Below are 10,757 nucleotides of genomic sequence, written 5' to 3'. Positions count from 1 at the left end.
AGTCCTCTTTGGGACTCTTAACAGGCTATGTGTGTGACTCCACCCCTAAGTGAGAGATGCGCAGCTCTAATGTCAGATTTATCCCATTTTGGATATTCCTTGACCTAGAATTATGAGACTTCTCCCTTTACTGAACACCTTAGCACAGTCCATAACAGTATAAACTCTCAGGTAAAATAAATGGTAGAGCAGATTTGGCCGTGGACAGTGGAGTCCACTGTTTACTGCCGGACTACATGCTTGCTGTTATTCACAGGGGAACATCTATCACATCCCTTGGTGTAACTAAATAAATTTAGCAGATTTATTCTGTTCCCCTCACCTACAAGCACCACTGCATATTTTTGGCTAGGAACTCCTGGTGTGTATTATCCTTGCCATTAGGATTCTAATTTACATACTATATTATCTGGGTTGCCACTTCTCCTTCCAACTAGACATCACCATTATGGGAAGACTTCTGTGACTCAAACTGAGGCAGAATGGTGGCCCATGTCCAGGTCTCCCAAAACCAATCCTCAAAGAGATGACCATGCTTTTACTCCCCTTGGTCATGTTACTTGGGATAGTTTTATTGCAGTAACTGGATATGCTTCAGAGCATCCCTTTTCCTTTAATAACAGGACTAAATGCAATATTTTAAAAGCTGTTCCCTTTGCATGTTGAATACTGATTTGATCTGCAATGGTTCTACTTATGATTTCAGCTGTGTATACAGTAGACATAACTCTTTTTTCCTTTGCTACTGATGGGATCTCTTGATGCAAACAACTTGATATTCTGTTTACTAGTTTCTCAAAAAACTCTATATTCTGATTTTCTGTTTGCAGCTCTAAGGTGTTTCATAATCTTATTCACCTTAAACTCAGGTCAAGGTTGAAACCAGTTTGCTTGGATTAACCTACTCACCTGCATAAGAAATGAATAAAAAAGAATAAATAAATAAATAAAATTAACATGCTAGTTGTTTAATGAGAGCACTGCCCTCTCACAATGAAACTTTCATACATTTTGTTGCAGTTTTTTGGATGCCAAAAAGTTAGAATTGGTTCAGCCTTAAATAATTTTGAATGAGGATAGTTTAGCTTATCACTGCAAGCAACTTGATCTGCAAACAACTGTGTAAGGGTCACTAAATTAATATAAAGCTGTAATCAGAGTTCTTATGGTACTAAATTTAATAACACACTACTGTGGGGCAGAAAAAAGCCATCTGTAGTACTTTTTTTTTCAAAAATTAAAACAAAAATAAAATGTGAAGGGAGCGTAATACTAGCCAAAGTGCCGGTAATGAGATTTCTTTCCAGATCATAGTGCAACTGTCCCATCTGTGCACTTCTGTGCAACTGTCCCGTCTATGCACTTCTGTGCAACTGTCCCATCTATGCACTTCTGTGCTATGCCTTACAATGTTAACATCAGAGATGCACCTGACCTTAAAGCCACAGGGAAGTTTTCCATAAGATTAATACATCCCTTTAAATAACTACAACAAATAAGCATGCATCCACGCTTTAACCAACAGAAACATTAGTACTGAAAGGAAGTTTAATAAAATTATGTCCAGTAGACTTGTAAGGGATGTGTTGATTCAACACTACTAGTAGCATTTCATAAACCGTAGGTGATGGGGGGTAGTCTGTAAAGGTGACCACACCAAGAGCACAAAATGAATTGTGTAACAACATTTCAGTTACTGTTAATAATGCCTTCTGTTTTTTTTTTTTTTTAATTAACACATTAAAATACTTTAGTCAGTGGAAGGGGCAAAGACAGGCTACAGCCATCCCATAATACAAGGCAATGAAGCCTACAGCATTTTTACACTTTTACTTCAAAATGAAATTCAGGGGAGGAAGGAAGGGTTTAATTAATCATTATAGGTTCTGACTTCTCCATCTTTCATGTTTTCAAATGGCTGCTGATACAGATGGATTATAGAGACAATCAGTACATCTGCAGATATGATTACATTACACAGATACACCTTAACAAAACTGATGTTAGCAAATGTTCAGTGACTGTTAACTTCATCCCATGCATGGTTTTTATTACTTTTTATATTTTGCATTTTTAACACTTGCTGTGTACAAGCAGTGCAAAAGAAAACATGATTCATTAAAGTAATATAATAACTTATGCATTTTGAGGAACTTAACTACATATTATGAGAAGCCGTACAGGTTCCTAGTAAACTTAGCATTTCTTTTCTGTTTCTTAATACACTGTTTGGTATATTTTCACACTTCACTGCTTAGAATATTTGTTATTATTAGTGTCTGTGCTCCCATTTAAGCATATAATGAAGGTGCTAAAAAACTGCTTCTGTGCTACAAAAATAAAATTCAGCCTAACTCTCTGCCTACATTCTGTAACTGCAATGGACTAAGATCTGTCTCTGTTCTTCAATGTCATTATGGAACAATAATAAAAGTTACATTTTTTTTATTCTATTTTATCTCCTATTTACCCATTCAGCTGTCCTTTTTTGAGCCAATCGCTTGTCCTAGTCCTGTGACCTGACATGTTTGGGGTTTACCTTCTCTGCATTCTTGTATAATGTAGGGGCAGGTTCTGAAAGGGACTGAGTGGACAACAGGCCTATTACAGGGCTGCAGTCAAGACAATTCTTTCAGATTATCTTCTTTAGGACTTTCATGTTTGCAACAATGCACAAGTTGCTAATTCACACAATAGCTAGTGTTTGGCTGTGAATTTTCTTTCCTCTTACTGCAATTTAGAGAGCTACATCCATGCATCAGCTGACCCATAAGGCACATTCCATTCTCCAAGGTAGAACAGCTGTATTTGCAGTGTTGACTCGATCATCTCTGAGGCAGACTCAAAGCACTTAAAATGGAGAAAATGGTGTATATGTGGTAGGTGGGAAGGTATTTAGTACATCAACATCTCACTAGTATGATTTTCTACTTAACAAATCAGAATACATATCTATTAGTCGAAGGTATAATTGCAAAAAGTTTCTTGGAATGCTGCTGCTTTCTAAGGCATAATAATACAATGACCCTTCACATCACACATTTTGTAACAAGCATTATTGCCTCATTTATATAAACCTTAATTGCACTGGGAAATGTATAACATTCTTAATATTTGGAATCAATCCAAATAATATTTTACAGTCAAGTTTTCACAAATTAGTTAAACTCAATATACAGTTTCAAATGAGTAGTTTCTCTTATACTTTATGGCAGTACCAAATCAGAAAAATCTGCTGTTGATAAAGAATAATATGCCACCATCCACTCATGGACATTCAAATATAAAAAAGTGCAAATTCTCCCCTCCAAAAATTGCAGCCCTATCAACTGTCCTTTATTGGAGCAGATATGTCTTATTTTGTCATGTAGAACCTTTATCCATGACCCTCTGATTTCTTGCATCTTCTGGGACATTTTTCATAACATCTACATTGACTTCTGTCAAGTATCATAAGATAAGACTTCTACTTTTCAAAATCTCTGCATGTTAGCAGGTATCTATCTCTCTCAACCCTTTTTATCCATCCCTACTTTTTAACAAAGTCATAAGGTCATGTCCTTAGCCATACAGATCTATTTACATACCTTTATTACTTTTTCACAGTTGGAAATCTTAGAACCAGGGCTTACCCTGTACAGGAAAACGTGCTTTACTTCCTGTGTGCAGCAAAAAGAACACTGTCCTACATCTTTCTGTGAAATCTTAACTATGAAGATCTAACTAGGGTTAAGAACATGTCCCAGATTCTAAGTACAAAAGTGAGGTGAGGCACATTTCATAAATATGACAGTGAAGTACATAACACAGGTAAGAGATATTAGGCCTCACTTTGTATAATCTAGATGATGGCCTAAAACATCACAAAAGACTGTTACAATTTATGTTTTCATCATATAAAAGGAGATTTCACATGTAGACAGGGATAGTGGCAACACGACTTTATGTTGCACTGTGAAGAAATGTTCTGTTTGTGGCACTGATAGAAAATGGCAGCCAAGTGACCTGAAGTACCGATAAGCTATGCTGTATACATCTGGCTGTATTATCCCTTAGAATCCATGACAAATGTTAAGGTCACTGACATCATAACAGGAAGCTATGAATTAGGTTTTTTTTTAGTTCACTTTTATTTAACACATAGTTATGTTTTCCTGTGTTAGTGTGACAACACAGAACAAAGAAGTTATGCCAGCTGGAATGTGTAAAATGTTGCGCTCCTTTAGGATGATCATTAAGCTGAAGTAGTGTTTTCATAAGCCCTTTCTTTTGCAAAGCCAGTGAGTTGCACTGGAGATGTTATTACTGTTGTCTGCAGCTGGTCATTCATGAAGATGTTGTGCCAGTCTGAGGTGGGACACTCAGTCCGCCACTCCGCACCTTCGCGGTGACCTGTGACAGTTGCTCTGGGCTGGCCAGGGATCGCAGTAAGTTGTTTTCTTGTTCCAGGAGGGCATTCCTTTCTGTCAGCTCCTTGATCTGTTCTTTCAAAACCTCCACTTCTTCTCGAACAGCATACATGAGGTGACTCTTGACCAAGTCCTAAAAAACAAATTCCAGTTCTCATTAGAAAAAAAAAAAGAAAGAATAAATACACTCAGTATAATAAGTTGTAGACAGTCTTTACCTGGTCAGTTCCCTAGATGGAGTTATACTGACAGCAGCATGTCTCAGTGCTGATATTATCCAAATGCCTATGACAATACACTGTGTCTTGGTAGGCTTAGACAGAGTAGCTATCACATAAACCAGACTTAGTAATACTATCAAAGACTGAACAGTTAATACTTGGCACATTAAGAGCAGGTTGGCTTCGACGTTCACTATCCACCTTCCAAGTTCTCACCAGTTTCAGGGTTGCATACCATGAGAAGCAGGACAAAAATGCAACATATGCATCCATCAGGTTACCAAGAAGACCAGCTCTAGTGTGAATTATAAAGGAGTCCATTTCAGGGTGAAAAGCATCCACACCAGTTATGTCATCGTTTTTATACCTAATGCCTGAAACAAAGTTGCATAATATGCTAAGAAAAACCTTACCACACAAACACAAATGCTTCCTCACCTTTCAAATTGCACTTTTCATACTAATCTACTATTTATCTCTCCACTTCCTTTTTATAGGTTCATAGGTAGGTACTAGGCTATCTGCCCGAAGGCATTTATAAGCCTAGCCAGAATGTGTTGGCTTTCGCCGCCCCCTTAGATTAGTTCCCTGTGCCTCTGTCCAGCAGAGCCATTGAAGTGATCCCCGGGGTAAACTTTCTGTTTCCCGTCCACTCATCAAAGTTTCTCTTGAAGAGTGTTAGCGAGGAGCTCTGCCTAATGTAGATTGGAATCTTGTTCCAAAGCATGGGAAGTCTCTGGGACAGGAATTTATCCCTCCAGCATGTCCTATTTATTGTTGTGGTGAGGTTTAGATCCCTAGATCGTGTGGCTTGAGGGGATATGGTTTTCTTTAGCTGGAGCATGTCCATCAAGTCTGGGTTGGACATGGCCTTGTATGTCAGGCAGAAATCACCTCTGAGTAGGCGGTATGCAACCGAGTACAGCTGGAGTTTCTTCAGTCGAGCTGCATAGGGCATCTGTTTGAGGCCAGTGATCCTCTTGGTGAATTACTTCTGTGGTCTTTCCAGCTGTTGCAGGTGTCTTGTAAGGTACATCCCAAATGGGGCATTGTACTTTATGATGGGTCTGATGAGTGATGAGTAGAGGGAAACAATGACCTCTTCTGATCTGGATGCGATCCCTTTTGTGATTAGGTGGGCCACATAGAAGGATTTTCTAATCACTTTGGCAATGTGATTATCAAAGGAGAGATTACTATCTACTCGGGTCCCCAGATCTCTTATTATGTCTTCCGTATTTAGGGGACTACCACCTATGTGGTAGTTTGTGGATACTTTATTTTTTCCAAAGGGGATGACCATGCACTTTTTGGCATTTAGCTTGAGGCCATGATTTTGACATCAGGTATCCGTCTCAGTGAGACCCTTTTGGAGGATGTCTGTGTCAGCCAGAGAGTCAATTATAGCCCCTAATTTGCAGTCGTCTGTGAACTTGGTCAGCCATAGTCCTCCTGTGCTTGCCTGTACCTCTGAGAAGTATATGCCAAACAGGAGGGGTACTAGGACTGAGCCCTGGGGAATGCCACTTGTAACCGGTTTAGAGTCGGACCTAGCTCTCACAACTCTCACCATGTGGGTTCTGTCTGTGAGCCTGTTGGCAATCCATCTTGTGACATAGGGGTTTATGTTCAGGCTGGTGAGCTTGTCTATAATACCAGAATGGGGAATGGTGTCAAAGGCCTTTGTGAGGTCTAGGTAGGCTGTGTACCACCTTTCCCTCGTCTATAGTCTTGGTAACTGTCTCAAAGAAGTCTACCAGGTTTAGGAGGCATGATCTGCCCTTAACAAAGCCAAACTGGGTAGGGTCCAGTGTTTGGAGGTTCCCAATGTCTCTGTTAATGAGTTCCATGATGACGCGCTCCATAGCCTTGCAGACCAAGCTAGTCAGGCTTATAGGGCGATAGTTCCCGGGGTCTGTTGTGGCTCCACCTTTGTGGAGTGGAATACCCATTGCTGTGCACCACTCTTTGGGTATGTAGCCTGTGGAGAGGCTGAGTTTGAACAGTGTGTTTAGGTGAGGGGTTAGTTCGTCTTTGAGCTCATGTAGGACGCAGCCTGGAACACCGTCTGGTCCCATTGATGCTGTGTTTTTGGCTTTGGAAAGGGCTGTTTTAACCTGACTGTCTGTGATTTCAGGGGCTCTACATTCTTCTGGTATGGTTATGGTCCCTTTTGGGGGTGAGAGGGGGGTGAAGTTTGCTCTGAACCTGTCTGCCAGGAATTTGGCGATATCGGTCGGTTCAGTGTATTTTGTGCCATTCTGCACTAACTCCGAGCAGATCTGAGCATTGCCACTTAGATTCTTGACATAGCTAAAGAATGCCTTGTGGTTATCTTTGGAGTCCTTGGCAATTTTTCTTTTGAAGCTCACCTTGGATGATTTTATGAGGGATCATAGTTTCTTGCTGATACTGATCAGGGATTCTTCCCTTCTTGGGATTTTACTCTTTTCTGTACTAGTTTTCTCCTTCTACTGTATACTTTGTTTATGGCAGGGCTCCACTAGACTGGTTTCCTTTTCTTGTAGGAGTGAATCTTGGTTTTGCTTGGGATAGCATGATCCATGCATTCTTGTAGGTGCCTGTAGAATGCATTAGTAAAGGATTTTACAGCTTGGACAGCGTTATCCTTTAGCATGGGGGCTTTGAAACTTTCCACCTCGGTCTTAAGTAATGTAAAGTTTGCTTTTGAAAAGTTTTTCACAGTGGTTTCCTTGTCCGGGGGTGGAGGCGGAATGTCGATATCTAAAGTGATTTGTTTATGGTCAGATCTAACCAGCGAGGGGCTGACCTCCGGTGTGGAACACTGGTCGCCCATGTTGGTGATGACCAGGTCCAATATGTTGTCACCTCTGGTGGGAGTGTTGACCAGTTGATCCAGGGTGTTTGAGTTTATAAATTCTAGGAAATGTTGGGCAAGGGAGTTAGTACTTGAGTAGTTCTCCCAGTTAATGTTTGGGTAATTGAAATCACCCAATATTAGGGTGTTTGGTAGGACCTTTATGTTTCCCAGTGTTTCCAGAAGCGAGGAATGGGGGTCCTGGGACATGGTGGGTGATCTGTAGCAAGCTACAATTTGAATTGCAGTTTTGCCCATTGTTAGTTGCATGTGGATGATCTCTGAAGCATCGTGCTGTGCCACTAACCCGGAGGGGTGTGGGTATCCTTGATGAATATGGATACACCCCCGCCTTTTGTATTTTGGTCCGGGTTCTGTAGCCGAAATATATGGTATAAGTTGTAGCTTGGTAGTGCTGCGGTGCTCTCTGGATCCTTAAACTAGGTTTCTGTTACTGCACATATATCGATTTTCTCCATACTGAGGAGTGCCTTCAGTGCATGCATTTTAAGGTTTAGACTTCTGGCATTGAGTAGCATTACCCTCAGTTTTTGGTTACTTGTGCTACTTATGGTGGTGGGTTTGTCTTTTGAGCTTTGCCTAAAAAAGGCACTATGGGGGCAGCAAGACATTGGCCAGTATTCAAAAGCCAAGGGGTGATAGGTGCAAGCCATCTCTTGCGAAGCAATGTGGCTTGTCGAGCATGTCATCCCAGGCTGACAGACACTGGATCCCCTTTGAATGACACCAGAAGCTTAGCCAGTTGTTGAAATTGATCATTTTTTCTTTATACAGTGGTATCATTCTTGGTGAATCTTGTTAACTCTGGGTGCAACATTTCTACAGAGACATGAAACATCAGTATTAAATGTCTAGCTTTCAGCTGCTTGTCTGACAAGTGAAATGTACAAAATAATCTGCTGATCCATGGGTGTTTTCTTCAAAATAAAGCCATCTCCTTTTCATTTATGCATTTGGAATTTAATCATATATGTGAATAGATGGTACTTTTTTAATATATTAATGCATTTATTTGGCAAACAAGTGGTCCATATAGGAATGTAAGTTCCAGTGAAAAGGATGATCCAAGGACACAAGCTATAACATTACAATCACAGTAACAGAGGTGTTAGATTTACTCAGTACAACCAGGAAAAATGTACACATTGCAGCTGTTTAAGCATTGCATAAACTAACTATATCACAACAAACTAACCGCACTGCTACAGACAAGGTAAACTATAGGTAAGCACAGGAGCACCAGACATCAAACTCAACATTAGTTAACTGGGGCAAGGCAGAAGGTAAGAACAAGGCTGAGTGGTAATGATAGAAGCCTGAGATGAGCAGCAAATATAAGGTAATCTGACAGATAAACTTCCTTTGAGCATACAAGAGATGACGTCCATATAAGGGCCCAAAAGCCTCAACTAGCCAGAAAAGCATAAATTGTATTCTGATTCCTATCAGTTGTTTCCACTACTCCTCACTTCCTTCATGCCATTACCCAGTTTTTTTTATCTATTTTTAATTACTTAACATTTGTTTACCAGGAAAGTCCAACTTGGAACGAAGCCAATTTTCAGCGGAGGCCCGGAGTGAAATGCTCCAATCGCATGTTTTTGTAATGTGGTAGGAAACCGCAGCACCCAGAGGAAACGTACACGAATGCAGGGAGGACATTCAGACTCCACACAGAAGCCACCCCAGGTGAGAATCGAAGCAGAGAACCTCTTGCTGTGAGGCAACAATGCTACCGCTGCACCACTGTTCCTTTTCCTATTTTCATTTAGTATCCATTTCTTCACCATGGCCATCCCTACCCTTGCATTACTAGAAGCATAGTAATTCCTAAATCCTACTCTCCCCAGCCTTCCTCCCTTTGTCCGTCCATCCATATGCTTCTTTTCCATCATCCTTCTCACGTCTTTCTCCCATACTCATGTGCTCTCTATGCCCTTTTACTGAAATACTGATCCACCATTATCCTGTCTTATTTTGGTGCATCTAAACTCTAGAAACCAGCTCGACCATATTTATTATCGTTATGCTCTGTTCTTAAGTACCCTGTATCTATACCACCCTGTATCTACACCACTCAGCTTTTGCTCCAGAATTACTGACAAAAAATTAGGGAAAAGGCCCCAAATTAGTGCAATATTTATTGCTGTACTATTAACTTGTCCAGCTTTGGGAAGCATGGAGCAGAAGACTGAGAACAAATTATGGATGCCCCACCAGCATCTGGACAGTTGATATTCCCAATTCCCAATAACAAATAATGCATTATTTACTAAAATTGTGTTTGCCTTTACCAAACAGAACATCAGGTTTGCAGCTGATACATTTGCTTTTCTTGATACATACCAAAGGTATGATTTGACATACGTTTTCAGTGTGCATTCACTCTTACTACTCTAGTGATCTCACTTAGGTAGGAAAATAATATGACTGTTCATATATCAGCGATTAACAGACAGTCGTCACCACATATATGGTGCATATAATTAACTTCTTCAGCTGTCATTCACTTACTGTTGGCACTCGTACCTGTTTTCTTCATTGTCACAGAATATGATGTCCTGTACAAACCTGTGTATAAATAATATTTATATACTCTACCAAATCTTGATTGTCTGGAACTTTTATCCTTCAGCCTTTGATGTAAATGGACATTTCTTAGTGGGATCTCAATCAAGAAATCAAAATAAATAAACCAACCTATGATGCAGCAAACTGTGGGGTGCACAAAACAGAGGGAGAGCTGCAAAAAGGTACAACTGATATTAGAAGAGCAGATTAGTATGGGTGAAGCAGAGAGAGACAGAGAGAGACAGAGGGACATAGACTTGCTCAGGTTTAATGCAGACATAGTTGTTCAGCCCAGGGTATACATGAGCTTGCAGCTTTAATATCCACTTTAATTCAATTCTTTCAATTAAGTTGTTTAACTTACCCCCTCTCTTGTCATTATTAAGGACTCTGAACCTAAAATTATGTGAAGGGAATTCCATTGTATGCTTAGCTAAAGCATTTAATTTGTTCTTATTTTTTTACATCATACATATGCTGATAGATTCTGTTTCTGAGCCGTTTCTGTGTTTTCCCTATATAAAAACATGTACATCCTGTGCACTCTGCCATATATATTACGCTAGTTGTTCTACAAGTAGCATAGAATCTAGGCTGAAATATGAAGGACAAAATACGGTGTTTAAATTCCTGTACAGAGGAAACATATTGACACATTTTGCACTTATTGCAAAGATATGTTCCAAGCTTCAGTGG

General features: G+C 40.0%; 1 protein-coding gene across 1 annotated transcript in view; it reads right to left on the bottom strand.

The window, feature by feature from the left end:
* Positions 1-643: 643 nt before the first annotated feature.
* The window catches only part of TSC22D4 (TSC22 domain family member 4), an 816,869-nt gene continuing 806,755 nt past the window's right edge, over positions 644-10,757 (bottom strand). The window contains exon 5 of the mRNA XM_044077341.1: positions 644-4,542. Within this exon, the coding sequence (XP_043933276.1) occupies positions 4,327-4,542 (216 nt within the window). The 3' untranslated portion in view covers positions 644-4,326. The remainder of the gene's footprint in view (positions 4,543-10,757) is intronic.

Source organism: Protopterus annectens, chromosome 7.part0 (genome assembly GCF_019279795.1).
Source record: "Protopterus annectens isolate FY-2018-M chromosome 7.part0, PAN1.0, whole genome shotgun sequence".
Lineage (NCBI taxonomy): Eukaryota > Metazoa > Chordata > Ceratodontiformes > Protopteridae > Protopterus > Protopterus annectens.
The sequence above is the reverse complement of the archived record's forward strand: the minus strand, read 5'-3'. Positions and strand labels throughout refer to the sequence as shown.